General features: G+C 42.3%; 1 protein-coding gene across 2 annotated transcripts in view; it reads right to left on the bottom strand.

Moving 5' to 3' along the window:
* The window catches only part of LOC126268147 (ETS-like protein pointed), a 739,728-nt gene that overhangs the window by 668,068 nt on the left and 51,614 nt on the right, over window positions 1–20,046 (bottom strand). For both annotated transcript variants that reach the window (XM_049973680.1, XM_049973679.1), the window contains exon 2: window positions 19,449–19,557. In XM_049973680.1, coding sequence (XP_049829637.1) covers window positions 19,449–19,541 — 93 coding nt within the window. In that variant the 5' untranslated portion in view covers window positions 19,542–19,557. The remainder of the gene's footprint in view (window positions 1–19,448; window positions 19,558–20,046) is intronic.

The following is a 20,046-nucleotide window of genomic DNA, read 5'->3' as shown; positions in this document are numbered from 1 at the left end:
CCTTCAAATTCAGCTGGGAGCCACCTAGGCGCCCACAAACCAGCTTCCCGTAAATTACGGGAAGAGTGACTTGTGCGTAGGTATATGGTTCCACAAACCTTTGGAAACTTGTCAAATACTTTTCAGATCCGTGGCGCGGACAGAATCACTGCTGAATTGCATACCAGAGGTGACAAACACGCTTTTAAGTAGGTGGTCATAATGCTTTGGCTCGTCAGTGTATACTGGAGTTGAGACTGCGCTCCAGAGTTCCCACAGATCAAGGAAGTCTGGATCGCCTTTGATGTCCTGAACCACTCTATACCGCTAGACCTGATTACCAAACTCCAAATCTTATGCTGTAGCATAATGTTGCACCATTGACGTTTGAGACAGTGAGCACGTTAGGATACGCACACGCGAGTTGGCAACTAGTGATGTTTCCGCCGAAATGCAGCTTTAAATTAAACTGCATACGTGAATAAAATGTTATAGGCGTTGGAGTCAACTTTTATAATGCATTTTAGGAACTAATTTTGGATATAGAATAGAAGGGGGAATCAGTCGCAGAAAGTGGTATGTGCCGTCATCCGTCAGCACTGTATATTCCTTGCGCTGTATTCCAATAGAGCAATGCCCAACTCCATGCCACAAGGAATGTCTAAGTCTTCAAAGCACTGGTATCTGTACCTATTGCCCTTGAGATATCGCTGATTGCTGATGATGTGTGGGTGAACAATACATATTTATTGAACACGACTCAAGCTTCACTGATCTGTAGAGAAAATCCATGAAACCTCAAAGGCAAACTTCTGTCAGCCACACAAAATACAGATTTTTTTTAAAAAAAGCAGCGAACTGATAATGACTTAATTAATAAAACTTTATTATCATAAATCACTCAACGCCTAAGTTTCATTTAATGGAAACCACAGTGGCGCTTATTTGCAAAGTATTGTACTTAGTAAACGGGCTGTACACTGTATTCAGTAGCGTATTTTATGGGCCAGAGCAGATTTTAAAGCATAGCGCCATCTTCGGCGTCCGGTTGACTATCAAAGAGCCTTCATTGTGATGTCAACGCGCTAATGTAATCATCGCTGACGACATCCAGACTCGCCATGTGAGGATTTATGCCTCTGAAAGTGACTACCTAATAAATATGTTTTGGCTTTTAAATCATATTACCAAACGCATTTCTCCGACATGCGGCAAGTGTACGAAGTTCGGGGGAACGCACGCCATCCTAGCAGTTAGTTCGGGCACGGTGGCAGACTATAGATCGGAAAACAAAGGCTGTGCTTGGCGAGGCGTGCAAGCGCAGGTTGGCGTGCATCCTTCGCAGGTTACGAACATGAGAAGCGTGGGCGAACCAGCAGTCAAGGGACGTACCCCGATAAAGCTGCGAGCTAGCGACCAAGTCGACGCGTACTTCTGTACGCTCACAATACGCGTCCGCGTATTTTTTCCCCAAACATTAATACTGACTTAAAAAGAGCTGACGGTTGTGGTTCATTAGAAGATGACTATACTAAATGCGTATTGTTCTGTTAAAGATATCTTTTCTTGCCAAGGTTATTCGCAAAGAAATGTTGCTAACATGTCTTCGAATGAAGCACTAGTGTAACGATTGAATTCGCAACATCCAGAGATTTATGGCTCTGTATGACATTTTCGTTTGTTTGGAGAGATGCACATGGGGCCTGAAGATGACATAATTAAATGCTGAAGCTGGTCGCCTGCAAAATAAAATAACATCTTAGGTTACACGGTTGTTTGAGAACCTCACTAACATTGACAATTACTTCACCAGCCGATGTCCCCTCCTGTCCATGATGGTCTAACAGAGGACAACAGGAATGTTCATCACTATCTTCTGTCAAGACCGCAATTCATTTCGGGTGCTTACTTTTTCCCTTAATAGTCGTTTTTTTTCTGTATAACGTAGAAAGCAGCAGCGCTTTGTGTGGCCAAGCTGCATGACGAACGACAAGAATTGCAATTTTCTTGAGGTCTTCGCATACACGCCATTTTTATTTGTCGTACTGATTAAGCGTGAGCAGCAATTTACAGTTTTCACATGTGTCCTTCAAATTAACTGCATGAGCAGTCGGAACGAAAGGAACTTTGTTCCTATTGTGGAAAAGTGTCGTTTTCAGACTAATTGCTGGAATATATAAATACGGGCCACTCATTTACACTGAAATCATGACCAAGAGCCCCCATGTGTCATTTGTTAGAGGTGCATTTTTAAACATCGGGTAATGTGTTAAAATTTTTGCATATATTTAGATTACTTTTGAAAATTAATTCTACAAAAGAATAACGAATATTCACCGTTTTCAGAGATTTTGATAGATGAAGGGTAGCATGCCACAAGGAAACTGTGCCCGACAGCCAAAAATTGATTTCATTTCGCATCCAGCATATTTTGTGTAACAAATATCATCGGCAAGTGAAATAACGCTTAGTGTCTTCTCGCTTTGGTCATATGTTTTACCGGACAAATCGTCGAGTCCTTTCGTTCCCGTCTGTGACGAACCCTCTGCTCTGTTAGGCAGACTGTTCGGTTATGAGTATCAAAAGCCATCCACACGCACGGAAGCGCGATACGCATTTTAGGCGGGTGCCCCACGGCGAACTTCCCCCCGGCCCCTTTTGTAGGAGGCAGAAGGCGTGGCGTGCGTCCAACAAGATTAGTCACCGGACCACACACCGCAGGCGCAGCCAAGCGCCGCGCTCGCTGCCTACAGCGGACCACGACAAAAAAACAGAAAGAAACGCAACGGCGCAGCTTACCCCGAGTCACAGAATTGGTGTGGCGCCGTAACTCAAGCATCGTCGACTCGCTTCTGTCCGTCTTTCTGCAGCCAATTACAACAGTTTCTGTTTCGTCAGACGTAACTAATCGTTTTCCAGAGTTCCACCAAACACATCTACATCTACACTCTACAAACTAAAATTAGTCCCTCAATATTATAAACTTAGGGCAAGTTATTTCAGTTTGCTTCCGCTTTTCGAAAATACTCGGCGAGTTTTCGTTAAATTTCTCATATAGCCCTTCCTTACATTAGGTTTCGTCCAAATATATGCTTCGTCACACATGTTGCAGTTCCAACATCTGAACGAGCTTTTCAGAGCCGGTTCGCATGTAAATGTTAGCTCGAGGTAGGTTTATGTATCTGAGCGATGAAGGCTTGGACTCTAAGACGTGTTTAACGTTTACTAGCGAATACCTACACGGCCACATACGGTGTAACAAAGTCAAAAAGTGGCTCCAGAGCAACTCTCCACCACACACCGGAAGGTGGTTTGCGAAGTACAAGGATATAGCCACCTTCCTGACTACCACTGTTTTCATTATTTCTGTACGAAAAGAAAACCTCAAACGTCGTCAACGTTATCAATCGATTACAGAGGGTGTAATTTGAATATTTTGGTTATGATCAGCAATTCGTCGACGGTTACTTTAATACTCTTACAGACCTCAGTTTTGACAATGAATTTGAGAGAGGGAAGACTTATTGACATCATCAACATCCTGAATATCGCTGAAACTACTCTGGGAAATGGAAATGAAATTCTGGACGATCGAATCGTAAATGAGACCATTTAATTAGCGTCTAAAAGCTCGAAGTTCCACACTCAAATAGGTGTGGATTTTGATTACGATAATGGAACTTTATTCTGAGGTACGGTGTTGCAATGCCCATCGAGATTACAGTGTACCACGGTTTTTGTAGATAACTTCAGCCAATGACGGATTCCTTCTCTCTACTTCTACGTTTTGTCTCTTGTCCTGTGAGCAAACATGTCCCTAATTTTCTTTTCCTTACTTGAATTTTCGTGCGCATAAACCTCTAATGGTCAGGGCCAACAAGTATTTTTATGTGACGAAGATAAAATTCGGAACGTAGAGTTTCAAACACTCGTTTCGGTGTACAGCAAAGGACGTCGAGAGTTATGGGAGTAACGAGCGAAGCAGAATATAGTGTCAGACGTCGGATACCTACCAAACATTGTATACGAAACATAAGTTTTACTATTTGGACGCCAAAGTAACTGATGATGGTTGAAGCAGAGAGAAGGTAACATACAAACTGGCAATACCAAGAAAAGCGTTTCTGTAAAAAAGAAATTTGTTAACATATAATAGTTGGTTGGTTGGTTCTTTTGGGGAAGGAGACCAGACAGTGAGGTCATCGGTCTCATCAGATTAGGGGAGCAATATGACAGGAACGGTCATTTGAAGCAAATAAAGTGTACTGAATGTAGGTTCTAAAATGCATACCTTTAAATACCTTCAAAAATATGAGCACCTTTTAGCTTTTAGTTGAAGGAATGTGTTTTACAGTAACGAAGATGAACAAGTGCTCATAGCTCTTAAGGCATGCATTTTGGAGCCCACATTGAATAGGGTTTTTTCTTCTTCGAATGTTCGTTCCTGTCATATCGCTGAATATTGACCCTTCGTCCTGGGACACCCAGTATACTACTTTTCTGCTGTACGGAAGACCTGGAACGTGGGTGCAAACATGTTCCACGCTGAAAACTGAAATCGATGGTTTCTAGACGTTTGCCTTACGTCTGGTAAACACCGTTAACTCGTACCAACTGAAATCTCTATTCCTAAAATGCAGTTACGTTTGTGGTTTCATCTAGGACCCGGTTAATGGGTTACCGCGCCCAGAGAAGCTACTGTTAATATTCGTACTGATGTCAACCATGTGATATCATGTTTCTGTTCTGATCTAATCTACAAATCTCTGGTGCTCTATTATTTAATGTGGACCCAATGTCCATCTCTGTTGCTGTGCAGCGCTCTGCTCGCACGCAGGTAATCACCGTCACTACACATGTATTCGATCAAGGCGACGACCGTGGCGGGACCTGCCATCTTCAAGCTGTTCTGTACGATCTCGATATATGAAATATATTTCTGAAGTATAAAATCTTATGTTTTGCTTCAGTTAACAAGTTTCATTCAAACACAAAGACCAACGCTATGGAGAAAGCCATACGAATGGGCAGAAGCTAGTGTGTATCATCTTTACGAAAAGTTGCAGATCTATTGCTGCCATCGCCGTCAGAAATTAACTAGAAAGATCGTTCCATCGTCATAACAAAGGGCAACGCTGTCGAAGGAATGCCCTGAACAAAATTGCTCTAATCAACAGTATACGGAGACTGCTGTGCGCTCAGTACTACGGCTCAGGTGCCCTCGCAAGATGTTCAGCGCAAACGTTCCCACAAAAAGCGCGCTGAATGCAACTCGAGACCAGCTCCGATGCAGGTTTCAAGAAACCGGAGCTCAGCGGCCGACAATGCAGGTGGCAGTCTACCGTGACAGCAAAGTGGCTGATTTTCCACTGACTTAGCAAACTGCTTGCCGAATAGCGATCATTCTACGCTCCCACCTCCCACTCCAAGACGCAGACGGGTTTAAGGGCACCGTTTCGCTTGGCTTGTGGACACAAGGACATTTTCAGCGCTCCGCACAGAAGACCCGCCACGAGACGCAGCCATTTCGCAAACAGTTGAGGCACACGAAGGAAAAAAAAAAAAAAAAAAGTGCGCGGTCGCTAACGTGCCGTGTCTGTTATCGATTAACAAAAGCCTCGACCTTGGCGCGCGCACGGTAATCCAATCAGGCTCGGTGCCGTGTCCGCAGGCTGCAGAGTTGGAAAACAAGCGAGAAGCGGCGTAGTGCGCCAGTACATCCGCGCCTTATCCCATTTCTTTAAGCTTCAAACATACAGCTCTGCAAAACTTAACGGGCTGCAAACAGTTACGCGGCAACTTGTGTCTTTATTCCAGTAACAACCTCATGATTCCTAAATGCAGTGTGCGTAGCAGATGGTCTATGAAACGGGAAGTGACATCTTATCAAGGCAGAAGAGTGAAAAATGAGAAAGATCGATGGCGTACCATGAGTCCTAGGAAAACAAAATTACATCGATTGCTTAAGGAAAAACAAAAAACCAAACAAAAACACACGGACACCGGTCGCGAGTCACAGAAATAAATCACTTTCCAATTCCGATGACGGGCGAAATGCAACACTGTTGCAGGAAAGGGTAAGTTATATCCAGGATAGATGGCAATAAAAGTTACCAGTTTATCAGCTATATACGTTCAAGATACCGCTGTTTGCCAACCATATCATAACAGGATAACATTATAACTCCAATGGGGCAGTACCACTGATGTTTCATATCTACAACTTTACCTGTGGCTAAAAGAGCCATCAGATTTTTACTTCAATTTTAATCTACACGTCCACTGTACAGAAACAAGTCTAAAATACTTCAATTCGGTATCTACATGGCAGTCTTTTGTGCAGTTTTACAACAGATCTCACAGGCAACAGGAGAACGTGGTGAAACATCAAACAATTATACAGATATTAAATAAACATTACCAAAAAATTGTAAGGGGATGCTCAGGAAAGTTAACTGGCTCACCTGAACGCTCTTGCAGAATAATTCGGTTCTTCCAGTTCAGTTTACTTTTACATTCAGCAACTTTTATGTTTTTTAAGATCAATTTCACTTTGTCGGCCATAATTTCGTGTTGCAGAGCTCTCACACTAGTTCAGCGACTCTTTACAACTACAGTCAAGCTGAAACAAATTCTTCTACATTCTACGTATTCGTTTAAATATCTGGAGTTACGGGACGTCAGCGAAAACGGCCCATGTTACGTATTCCTGTTTTCCGCACAGCTGTCAATCAGTATTGAAATGTTTGTTGGAGAAAAAGCAGAATAATGTGGAATATTCCGTTTAGTAAGTCGTTCGTTGCCGCCCAAGTCTGCTTTTGGCACTTATCTGAGAATGGTGATAAGGGAAGAGCCTTCCAGTATATGCTGATAGTCACAGCAGGATAATGGAGATGCGGCACTAACACGCAAAGGCCGTTTCCACAGCATGCGACGTTCACATAACATATCTCAGTATGATACACAGTACACACAATCTAGTCGTATGTGGTTTGTAAGAAATTTTAACGGACTTTCAACGAGGAAATACAAGTGCTACGTCTCCTTCGAAAACAGCGATTTTTTTTACTAACTACATTATTCTTCGCACAGCTTACACAAGTGAAGCAAAGATAACAATACTTATAAATGATCTTTTGCCTGCCTTAGAAACGCTAAACACAACTGAAACCGGTTTACTTCAATGATTTTACCGCATCACATAAACTAATAGTAAATTGAGTAGACGTTGCACAGAAAGCATAACAAAAACCACCAAATATCGTCATTACGTTGTACATGTCAGGTGGGTTCATCTGGTAGAAAATTAGCTTTTTCCGTACATATTTGTAGCTAAATTTGCTTTCTTTCTATATACTTTCGCTAGTGTTTGAGAGATTTTACTTTATGTTAGTTGGGACTAAAAAGTTATGTATCATATTTCAGATACCATGGATCCAAGTACAACTATAGAAATGGAGAGGGGAATGAAGAGAGAGTGACAAAGTCGTCAGGAAATAAGGAGGGTCGTGGAAGAGGGGCATATCTTGTAGCTTATACTGTTGAACAGTACGAAACACAGACTCCAGTATGAACGTCACTTCGATAAATGCGAAGATGTTATGTACAACCTAAAATAGTTCACAGGCATTGTATACTACGAAACCGTCAATGAGGAATTAGTAATTCGATTTTAATGCTAAACGATATGTCATAGTTACCACTGCGTTGCATTTATTCTAAAACAAAATGCTATGGTACTATACAAGCTCTTCAAATCACAAACAGCTTTTTCACAGCCAACGTTTTTGTAGTACCTTTGGTTTTATCAATAAAAAGTTTCCTATAGTCTTTGTTCGAATTTTACACGAAAGATCAAAACGAAATTATGAGTGACAAAGTGAAATTACCTTAAGAAAGAAATGATGTAACTCGTTAGAAAACATGCCATTGTTTGGAGTAATTTGAGTAAATTTATACCAAAATGACTGGTTTAAATGACTTCGCATTATCCTCCTTTCTCTACTACTTACTCGGCCTGGTTTTCAGTGGGCACACAAATCTTCTCACCTTTATGTACCTTGGACAGCAATCTTAATGATGAAAACGCTGGGAAACTTTAATGATTTGTCATAAATAGGGGGAACGGTGCGGATGCGTGTTCTACTAAAATCCTTCCAACGGGGACGCACGTGTAATTACGATTCGCGTATCACAGTCTTCGTATTAAGGAGGGGAAGATTGGAGATTCTCACTGGCTGTCGCGCAGAGTTGCTTTCAATAGTCTCTTACGACGGGTAAGAATGGCGGAAGTCCGCAAGGCCGTACACCTCAGCGTCGCTCATCTAAGGGTGAGGATCTATGGGACCTAGGCTGGCAACGCGCATTCACTGGCACCACATCCCGCTCTCCCCGCCGCAGGCTCTAAAATTAGGAGCAAGGTCGAGATGTAGTTCCCCACTCCGCCACGCACCTGTCTACTGGCGTGGCAGAAGTCAATCTGAAAACTCTCTCCTCATATTATTAATCTCTTACACTTCTCGCGAATGCTGGTATCAGTAGTATTACAGAAGTACTTGCTGTTCAGTGTGGCCGTTATGGAAAGGATGTGAAAGTCACGAAATAAGAAAATCCCATTTCATCTTTTCTCTGCAGTGAATGTAGCTCAGTGGCTAACTTGTTTACCAGTTAAAAAGGCAAGGTCTGCAGATTTGCTTTGCCATCTAGCGCTTCTTTTAATCTCTGGCAGTAACCTGTTTGTGTGAAAATGCTATTTTGTATAATCTAATAGCCACTCATCATGTACAGAAAACAACCTACGCTGCTCCCAACTTCTTTTTTTTTTTCTTAATGAAGAACAATAACCTCCAGTGCGATAGCACAGTGACACAGAGCACTATGGGACTTAACATTTGTGATCATCAGACCCCTAGAACTTAGAACTACTTAAACCTAACTAACCTAAGGACATCACACACATCCATGCCCGAGGCAGGATTCGAACCTGCAAACCGTAGCAGTCGCGTGGTTCCGGACTGAGCGCCGAGAACCGCGAGACCACCGCGGCCGGTGACACAGATAAATCGATATCCGACTTTCAACATCGGATGCCATTTGTGTCGCATCCCGCGGATTTCTACTCCTCACACTCTGTTAGAAATCAATATTATGCTCCTTTACTGTAGTTCCACTTTCTCCCCAGTGCGAGTGTGGCTGGCAGCGGTCCTGTCTGTCGTTCTTCAGCTAACGCGATTTTAAAATAGCAAAAATTATGTGAAATATTCAAAAACTGAAATATATTTACAGTTACAGTTTGAATACACAAAATTAAAAGCTAGGCTGTAGCGGTTGTCTTTTGAAAAACAATAATGCAAAGGAGAGGAAGATTAAAGAAGTAACGCACGCAACAAGAAGGGTCTGCTCTAGCACATGGCAAATTATGCGAGGGGAGGCAGAATGGTTTTGTGGGGCAGTAAGGTGTGGAAGTGACGATGGAGCAGGTGTAATGTGTAGGATTTGTATTAACACGCCATCAGAGTTAGAGTAAATAAACTGATAGGCAGTCTGGCCTTGGTCATGGAAATGAAAGGAAACTTCAAGGGAAGAAGGGACTGGGAGGGGAAGGGACTGACGAAGGAAAGGATTGAAAGGAAGTGTCTTTTATGTAGTAGTAGTAATAGCTTTCAGAGCCAAAGAATGGGAATCTGTTTATATGCCCTGGCAGAAAATGTAGCGTGTGCAGTGCAGGATCGCATAGGGGCGCGAAAAATGTAGCGTAGGTACAGTGGCATACTGTTATATGAAATTAAGGCGAAAACAAGGGAACTATGTGGCTTGTTGCAGTCGATTGTGTGCAATGCATTTGTAGGTGCGTTGTAATACCCGGCGTTCCGTCGGTTATGAGGCCGAGTTTCCTTGTTAGTTTATGGCCAAGTGTGTTAATTGCATTGGCCAGATGAAGTGACAGACTGCAGATATTAGGATTTTCATCTGTCACTTCTTTCACCTTTAACCATTTTTTTACGACTTCGGCCTATTATGTACAGCGGGAAACAGTCTTTTTCCAGAACCTATTCGTTCTTTCACTAAGGTTCCTCGTCCTTTCCTCTGTCCAAATGATCTTGGTCCTTTTGCTTTTGGTTTTCCTGCAAACCCTGAATTTTTACAACATATGAAATATCTCTGTTCTACACCTCTTCCTGATGGATCCCAAGTTCTTCCATGTCTTATTTCCTCTACTCATTTTGTGGTCACATTTTGTTTGCTCACGCAGTTGAAGATTTTCTTTGTCTATATTCATTGACTCATTTAGAACAGGTGCCGTCTCTTGCATAAGGTATCTGATCTCCACTTGTTTATACAGATACTAATTTTTGTTCATCTCCCATGTACCGTCGTTTCTTTTTGCAGTCCGACGATCTCCGAATTTCTTTCCTTCTGTTCTGCTGCTTCCATTTCTCCTTTTTTATTCAGCACGAGGCATTTTCAACTGTTAAGTAATTCTGACTTAACAACCGTAGTGCGCAGTCTAATCTTTGTTTTGTAGGAGAATGTTTTATTGTTATATCTAATCTGTATTAACCAGTATGCTAGTTCTATCTTCCTGGATCGTCCTTTGCTTCTTTATCTAGCCCAGGGGTCTCCAAACTAAGGCCCGCGGGCCGAAATCGGCCCGCGAGGGCCAGCAAACCGGCCCGCGTTAGCTGTCCGGACATCCCCGGTGCCCGGCCCGCCAAATATTTGAGGTGGTACCTATACTGCCAACAATTGAGTTTCGAGGCCTATCGCGACCAATACACCGCGACATTGGCTCTGCTACTCGCTACAGGACTACGTAACCAAACTTATTGTTGCACAGCTTGAAATAACAATGCGTTGACATACTCTACCTCTGTTACGTCTTGCAGTAGTAGTGTTGCTAACAATGATTTTGAGATTTCGTTAACTTCGCAGAACGCTTTCGTGAATAATGTGCAGTGACATACTTTTTTGTCGGTGAAATTCGCCAGAATAAAATACGCCAGAATTTCGGTCAGGTATGTCCACCAATCAAAATTATGTAATTAAATAAAAATCTCAGTTCGTTTCAGTGCTAGCTGTTCCCACAACCTTAGACTTTTGCGATTTCATCTTTCCTTTACCCTTACATTACGGTGATCATGGAGTGCTAGGGTGCTTTAATCCCACTAGGTAGATCTTGGCCCTTATGACTTCGTGTTTGGAGACCCCTGATCTAGCCCCTTTCGGTTGGTCCCCTTCCAAAAAAAAAAACTTGAATGTCTGTTCCCCTCGTGTTTCCAAACCTTGTATTCAAATGAATTTCCCCAAGGTGCTGGTATCCCAAGTACTCTGTGCTTTCGTAGATCATGAGTTCTGTTCTTTCTGGTATCTCATAGTTTTTCGAGCATTATTAGAACTGCTTATTTATCGTCGGCTAACGAAGCCAAATAATCAGCGAACGCTAGGCACGCCTCCTTAAAAGCCTGCTTCTCTGGAGGTAAACATTTCTTTTGCTCAACCTTACGTAGCTTTGTTCCATGTTCTTATTCTCTTTTCCAGGGCGATATGAAACATATTGGCGATGGTCCATTTCCCTACCTATCTCACATCTTTATCTCAATGGGCTCTGAAATTTCTCCATGAAATTTTACTTTAGAGATGATTTCCGGAAGCGTTTCCGTTTCACGAAGCATCCGTAGTTTATATTTACAATGTTTATTAATGTGAAAATTGCGGAGTCGCACAGTGATTTGGAGTTCATTTTAAATTGTGTGTCCCCCTATCACTGGATGGGTAAGTCGGACCAAATGTTGAAGGAACGCAACGGCATACCACCTACAATAAGACCATGTCCCCCTGTACTTTCGTATTGATAACAGCTTCATTCGTTTGATTGGATAACTGTCAATGGTTACGTAGAAGTTGCCGAGGCTGAAGCTGCGAGCGCTTCATCATGTTATCATCGCATGTGTCTTGGAATGGTTTATGTTACGGCGCCAGTGCGGTAAACTAGCTGATATTGTACTACGGGACCTGGACGACTGCACAACACACGAGAAGCTCACAGAAAAGGATAGAAGAGAATGGCCTGTAAATGAGGAAGAAGGGTGAGTCTATAGTAGACTCTGAGGGACAGGAGGAGGATTTGGGCGACACGGAAGACGGCGCACCCTCCCAGAGGCGAGTGTCGGTGCGTGCGGCTTCCTGGAGGAGGCAGCGAGCCGCACTTCCCCAGCTGCGAGACGGGACGCCCACCTGTCTGAGCGCAGCGCCGAGCTATCTGCTTACCGGGGACGCACTCTGCAGCTCGTCGCTCGCCACCTGACCGAGCAGCCATCAGGCACGCAGCCGACACCCATACAGTGTCACGGAAATGGCTATTTGCTCATCCTGTGCACCGCTGGGCACTCACAGGGTTTCTGCGCCCTCCACGAAGCATCCGCCGTTTGTAATTCCACACTACGCAATATACCGGTCACTTTCTAATCTGTATAAATATGGAATTTACTCAGTGGTGTGGTTTTGGGTGTTCAGCCCAGTTGAGGTTGGTCGTCGAAATATCGTACAGAAAACTCGGCTGAACAACTAAAGGTACACCACGAGAAAACTCATGCACGCACAAGAATTTCAATTACTCAGCTACATGATTAAGTTGTGATTTAATTCTCAGTTCTTCTTACCAATCAGATCCAGTGCTAACACTCCATCTACGTCCAAGAGAATGATTCAGATGGAAAACTCCACGCTCATAATAACGCAAAGTTCGTTCTAGTGGGACATAACAGACTCTTTCAGCGGCTCATGGTCTTGAGGTAGCGTTCTCGCTTCCCGCGTACGAGGTCCCGGGTTCGATTCCCGGCGGGGTCAGGGATTTTCTCTGCCTCGAGATGACTGGGTGTTGTGTCTCATCATCATTTCATACCCATCGACGCGCAAGTCGCCGAAGTGGCAAAGACTTGCACCAAGCGAACGGTCTACCCGACGGGAGGCCGTCGTCACACGACATCGTCAGCGACAAAATGAAACTGCTGAAACTATCCGTCTCTTTTCGTACCAGTCACTGAAATTATGTTTACTCCATCAACTCACATTGTTTAATTCATGTTTCCGCTCTTTGTTTCCTTTTCAGAAATTATATCTGACTTTACTAAAATTTATTGAAATTCACCACCACCTCTTCCTCACAGTGAAAGCTTTCTGGGCGGCAGCTTCATTCTGAAATAAGTACCACTGGTACCACACCACACCCTCCCGGATAGCCAAGCGCGTTAACTCGCCGCTTCCGAACTCGGGGAGGAGCGCCGGCCACGATCGAATCCACCCGACGGATTAACGATAGCAGCCGCTGTGCCGGCCACGCTGGATGTGGTTATTAGGCGGTATCCCACAAACGTTCATTCACCTTCACATGGGATAAACACAAACACTAGACGCAAAAGTGGTACATAAATCTCATTGGTAGGGGAGTTGGGGAGCAGCGTTGACAGAGCATACAGCCAACCTCTACCAATCATCGCAAGTGTTCGGCCCATAGGCAGGGTTTGTATGTGTACCTAATTTCCGCTTCCGGTCGGTTACGTCGTGTATCATCTCTTATCTCCTCCTTCCTCTCCATCTTTTCCCACAAACTAGTCCTTCAAAGCACCTGTTAGCAAGAACTCCCGTCTCAACGAATGTTCCATCCAGTTCTTTTCTATTATAACCTGTAACACCATTCTCCTCTAATCAACCCCAGCCAACACTCTTTCGTTACTCTTTCCATCCTGATTATCCTCTCTATTCTCTTACATATCCACATCCCAAACGCTTCAAGCATTTTTTATTTATTTTTTTCCAACTTCTCGTCTCAGTGTCCATGTTTCTGCCCTATATAATGCCACTCCCAGACAAAACACTTGCCAAGTATTTTCCTCATACCTTTTCTACACAAAATAATATCCTCTTTCCATTGAATGTCTCCTTCGCTACAGCAATGCGAGTGTTTACCTACTGATGACATCTCAAGTCTTCACTGATCGTACATCCAAGATATTCAAATACTCTTACTTGGCTAGTAACAATTTGTCCTATAATTGAAATAAATGGTCGTAGCTTTGTAGTAAGTTGCATTGAGAAGTATATATTTTTTATTTCTTGATAGTGACTAGTTTCAAACACCTGTGTTCATTTTAAAACCAACCGTGTTGTACGTGCAACAAATGCAGGCAATAGCCCTTATACAGAAACTATCCCTGCAGTAACCAAAGCGTATACGGCCGACTTAAAAGTTGTTAAGCTGTTGTTAAGTCGGTGCAGTTTCTGTAGGCTACATGGGCTATCGCCTGTGTTTGTCACACTTACAGCACGGATGGTTTGAAAATTGACACACGTGTCCAAAGCTAGTCACCATAAAGAAATAAAAAATAGACACTTCTCAATGCAGCTTATGGTGAAACTACAAACATTTATTTCAATTACAAGATAAGTTGGGGATCTATAGGGTGTTCAAAAAATCTCTCCGCACTGCCGTATGATTGTTAGCCACGCGTGCCGTATGCCGCAGTGAATATACTGAAATGAAACACAGTAAAATACAAATAATTAATTTATTGAATATTCTTTTTATTTATAAATTTTCACATTAAATGTTGAAAGTGTCCCCCCTGTTGTTGAATACACAATTCAATTCGTCTAATCATGTTTCCAAACACAAGTTATAACATTTCTTCTGTAACAGCAGTGAAAGTGGATATTGCAGTTTTGAATTCATCGATGGATTTTTGACGGTTTTTATAGACAGTTGCTTTCGCTGCACCCCAGAAGGAAAAATCAGGTGGAGTTAGGTCAGGCGATAGTGGAGGCCAAAGTCCCTGTGAAATTATGCGACCACCAAAAAAACATCGGCAAGCAGTGACATTGAAACGCGAGCTGTATGCGCGGTTGCACCATCTTGTTGAAAATAACCGTTCAGTATTTTACTTAACGCAAGTTCTCCTACGAATGGGTACAGAATACACTGCACTATCGTTGTGCAGGCGAACAATCATACGGCACGCGCAGTTGATCATACGGCACTGCGGAGAGACTTTTTGAACACCCCGTATTTTTCATCCGCAGCATGTACCGTTCGTAAACTTGTTCTACATTAATATTTGCCAGTCTCCTCCCTCTACCAATCACCATAGTGCTTGTTTTTGTTGTGTTGATCCTCATCTCATGAGCCACTCAAGCTTCGTTTAGATTTTTTAGCATTTTATCACTGCCAAATCCAGAATTAAGATGCGGACCCGTGAAGATAGGGGGTAACTGTAAGGAAAAAGAACCAAGATGCGGTACCACAGCTCGAAAAAGTTTATATGTTAACGGAGCTTAATGTTTAATATATCGTCAAGGTCAGTAGAGATAAAGTATTAATGCTGATGGAAGGATGTAGAATCATATCACCATGGTTTTGTTGAAGTATTCATCCCAGCATTCGCATGGAGTGATTTTGGGATACTGCCGAAAACAGCAGTGTCCTCCAACTCTATTACATAGCTTGGGCCCAGCGAAAAGTTGACGGCTTTCAGTCGTCTGCGGCTGATTAAACGCGCTATACATCAGTTGCGCCTGCGGACGAGAGCTGAGAGGGCGACTCCTCCATGACTCACGCCCGTCTGCAGCGACGGAACGGCAATGCTGCGTGGAGACAACTTTCGGAAGCCAAAGAGGGACGGGCGCCTCCACACCGACATCTGGCAGCGGCAGAGGGGGAAATATCCTCGCAACTAGAAAAGCGTTGTCCCCAGCGGGGTGCGTTCTACTTTCAGACAAATCTATCTCTGTTCAATGACGATCGCCTAAAGTTTTCACTGACGAATTCGTTTCACTAAATGTGATGATGCAGTAGTAAATATAGAATTCTGGAGAAATATAATGAGACGCCGATCTATCGGATTGGCTAGTTTTTCATAGTTATATTTTGGATCTTAACAAAAATCCGACTTCTGAGAGTGGAAACGGATATAAGTATCAGAGGACAAAGTTTTAAGAAACAGATAAGTACGCTGGTGCTTCTAGAACTCCTTGGCACTTTCTGAAGGTGACACCTTTCAACTGCATACCGGACATAAAATTTATACCGATAATAACGAGTTTTATCACTACATTTCGAGCTAATTAAACTGAGATTAATGAGCTACAAGTTAATTAAATGTAACCAGCAATAGCTGAAGAGAAGACTGAACAGAAGATAGTATATCTGGTCATTAGTAAGAAAATTTTAGTGACGCACCTTTCACTGTAGACGGATTCACTCTCACCAGTTGAGTGCTTTAAGAACTTGGGGAATTTTTGTAGTAAACACAACAGAGTGGATATAGAAATACACGATTGTCCAGCAGTAGCTAAGAGAGACCTATCAATATTTTGAAGAAAAGATAAACATAGGTTTTGTGAAGTCTTTTCTAAAGGCATAAGGGGCGATCAAAGAGTTTCCATTCAAGGGCGTTGCTGCAGCGTATGTACAACGTAGCACGACTACGATGCAGGTGCATAAGCACCTACATGGAGGCAAGGGTTAGTACGGCATTCGCGTCTTTCCGACGTGCGTGCGACAAATGCGGAAATGAAGTATAGAGACGTTATTACCGAATGCTTTGAAACAGGGCCAACGTGTTGTTATTCTTTCCTTGGCTGCCTACGGACAAATGCCCGCAGACATCCGTCGCATAGCGAAGGATATATATGAGGCATGATGTCTCAGAAGTTACGCCAACATATGTGGAAAGATACTCTAGCCCCCGCCCTATAACACTGATCCCTCCCCATGCGATTGTGATGCTTGCGGTCCCTTAAAAAAGACATTGAAAACTCGACAACTCCTGTCGGACGAGGATATATAGCAGGCAGTTACGGACTTTACCTCGCAACAGGGCAATGTGTTTAACAAAAACGGTATCTTCAACCGTGTGCGTCGTTGGCAAGATTGCCTCAGTGTTCACAGCGATTCTGCACGATTGGCGTATCGATTCCGGACTGTATGGCCTTCGAACGGAAATTTTTTTTTAACGCCCCTCATATTTTTTTGGAGTGTACCCTTGTACGGAATTGACAAAAGGACGACAAACAGTTCAGACATTAAGAGAACAGTAGCTTCCGTATGTGATACTACAGAAGAATGCTGAAAATAGATGGGTAGATGGTGTAATTAATGACGTGGTGCAAAATCGAGTAGGGAAATTGTAATTTACGGCACAATCTGACTGAAAGAAGGAATCAGTTCGTAGGACACATCGTCAGGCGTCATGAAATCACCCGTTTGCTAATCGAGGGAAGTGTGAGTTGGTAAGAACTGTTAAGGGAGACCAAGGTAAGTAGGTTCGAAGGATGTCTGTTGCAGTTGTTACGTAGAAACGAAGATATTTGCAGAGGATAAGAATGAGTGAAGAGTGGCATCAAACTAGTTTATGGACTGAGGGTAGCTAACAAAAACAACAAGGAAAAGCTTACTAATTATTAACTTCAAATATTTGATCAGCAATATTATACAATGTAAAACTGCAGGTTCCAATGGATATAGGTTACATTAGTTATGCAGAGATAAAGACAGACTAACATGTACAGCGCATCAAATCAGTCTTCCAACTGAAGACCACAACACCACCACTTAAGCTTTAATGTACAAGAATAAAGATGAAGAAAAACTATAGTATTCCAAAAAATATTATCAAAACTTTTTGGATCTGTAATAGACAACAACAACAAAGAACGGAGAATAAAATAAAATTTAAAAATACAGAAGTCGTACAAACATCCTGGCATTGTCAAAGAAGAGAAGGCTCAGCTGGACTGGTCACATAGCAAGAATGTGTGAGAATAACATCCTCTACTACAATAGTGGAAACGAGAGGAAGAAGACAACGGTGGCGAGGCAACATCGCAGATGATATAGCTAGGCTGAACATCATTCCCATAACCAAGGAAGACTAAAATAAGTTAGTAGTTTCACTGTTCTAATTTGTATTATTTCCACGTTATCAGCAAATCAACCACTAATCATCTTGCACACTAATGAAGTTGTTTTCTCGGTTTCCTAGAGAAATTTGATTCTATTAATCTTTTACGCTGAGGCAAACAGTATTTTTATTGGCTAGTTTCAACTGCTCGTTTGATTTCAAGTGCACATTTCATTTTCTGGCACATATGACATTATACATAATAAAGAACCAAACATGAGATACTACAGTAATGGTACTCCAAGAAAACTGTCATACCGAAAACCACTCAGAAAAGCTGCATAAACGCACTTCACCTTGAACCTGGACATACAAATGTGAACTTTAAGCTGCATTAAGTATTTTAGTACGGTTTACGAAATTCCGATATTCTTGAAGTAGAGTCTGATGTACTGACATTGTAAGATCTCTTAATACTATACACGTAGGAACATAGATAGATATGCACTTGAAGCTGACTAAACATGCAAATTTAGTCAGTAGTATTGCATTAAATATTTTGTTTCAAATATATTGACAGCTTTAGCAGTATTTTAGAAATCTGCCTTCCATGAAACAATGTTTTTCGATCACAAGACATTTGACTAGTACGTCCACTAGGCTTAACGTTATTTCTTGATTGGTGTTGTTTACATCTAAGATTCATGGAATGCCATTCAATGGTAAATTTTAGACTGGCAACACACTGATTTTATCATTTTAACTCGCCACTTGCCTTTATACTTATTCCTAGAGTAGAATATAAACTGCAAGCTGTACAGTTTCTTGGCCGCACAGATAACCATTTATTTATTTATTTATTTATTTATTTATTTAGAGTTTGAAATAGTCGTGGAATAATTAGTTGTCTTTGCTCCTGTGCACGCTACACGAGGAACTTTATTTCTGCAAGACATTTGTATTCCTCCTTACTAGCTTTTTGCAGTAATTGTGCAGAAACAATATTGCAGAGTATGAGTAAAAAAAATTATGCAAAGTCACCACATAGCAGAATGGTAGGGTACTTTGAGATGTAGGGTCTAGTTTTGAAATGAATATGATGCCAATAACCGCTTCCTTATTTGCATTCCTTTTCTGGGTAGGATATGAAAAAGCAGTTGCTCGAAGTACAACTCCGTATGTCCTCTCAACAACATGCCGCAGTAGTGCACATGCATATGTGATGCCCCACCACGCATGAATACTAAACAGAAATGCCACGAAAAGCGTATGAGCAGAGCAAACGCCAAGCATAGGGTTTTCTACGTCATCTTAGTTACACATGCGCAGTAGCGCCTTTTTTTCTGGCGCTCTCTGGCAACTGCTCAAACGAACTTAAGAACAACGCGATGTGTAAAAAAATATGAAGAACTGCGTGGTAAGTCATATTTTTCTATTGTTTTGTGTATGCACTGCACACGATAATACGGTGAAATACCTTTCTTGACGTTTAACACGAAGACAGTGCATCAAATGACTGCGCGTTACGGACAAAATTATTTGAAAAGTAATTTAAGGGCAGCAAGCAAGACGTACCACGGCTGATGCGCTCTTGAGCGGGCTGGAGGACGCGTAGAAGTCCTGTTCTTCATCCATGGCGAAGTCCCCGTACAACGACTCCAGCTCCATATCCGGCCTCCCACCTCTGCAAACAAGATACAAGTTGTCAGTTAACTATAAAAGCTGCCGAAAGAAGGAATTATATCTAGGATTCAAAATATAATACATCAAGTAAGTCGACCTGAAACAATCAGCCCCAAGAAAGTAATAACACGTCACAGCTAGGAAATAATCTGAAGATCTTTAATAGCTTGGATGCCGGCAATAACAGATCATTTATATGCAGTAAAAAGATTAATAACACGTTTTGAGCTTTTTGTGAGTCTTCTTACCTTTGTAACATTGTTTTTACTGTGACTTAAGAACAAAATACCCTACGCTGCTTGGAACGTCTAATGTTTAATGACGCTCCATCATTGAACAGCACAATCACAATTCGTAGCGAAGATAGCATCGCAAGACCATTTTTAGCCATTGAATACTCAGTATTGGATCTCTAGTCGTTAAATACACAAAATGATGTTTCCCTTGTATCATCCTTCACCCAGGTCAGTAGCCTCAAGGGTTACATATC

This window comes from Schistocerca gregaria, chromosome 4 (assembly GCF_023897955.1).
Source record: "Schistocerca gregaria isolate iqSchGreg1 chromosome 4, iqSchGreg1.2, whole genome shotgun sequence".
Lineage (NCBI taxonomy): Eukaryota > Metazoa > Arthropoda > Insecta > Orthoptera > Acrididae > Schistocerca > Schistocerca gregaria.
This window is presented reverse-complemented; position numbering and strand designations above follow the sequence as displayed.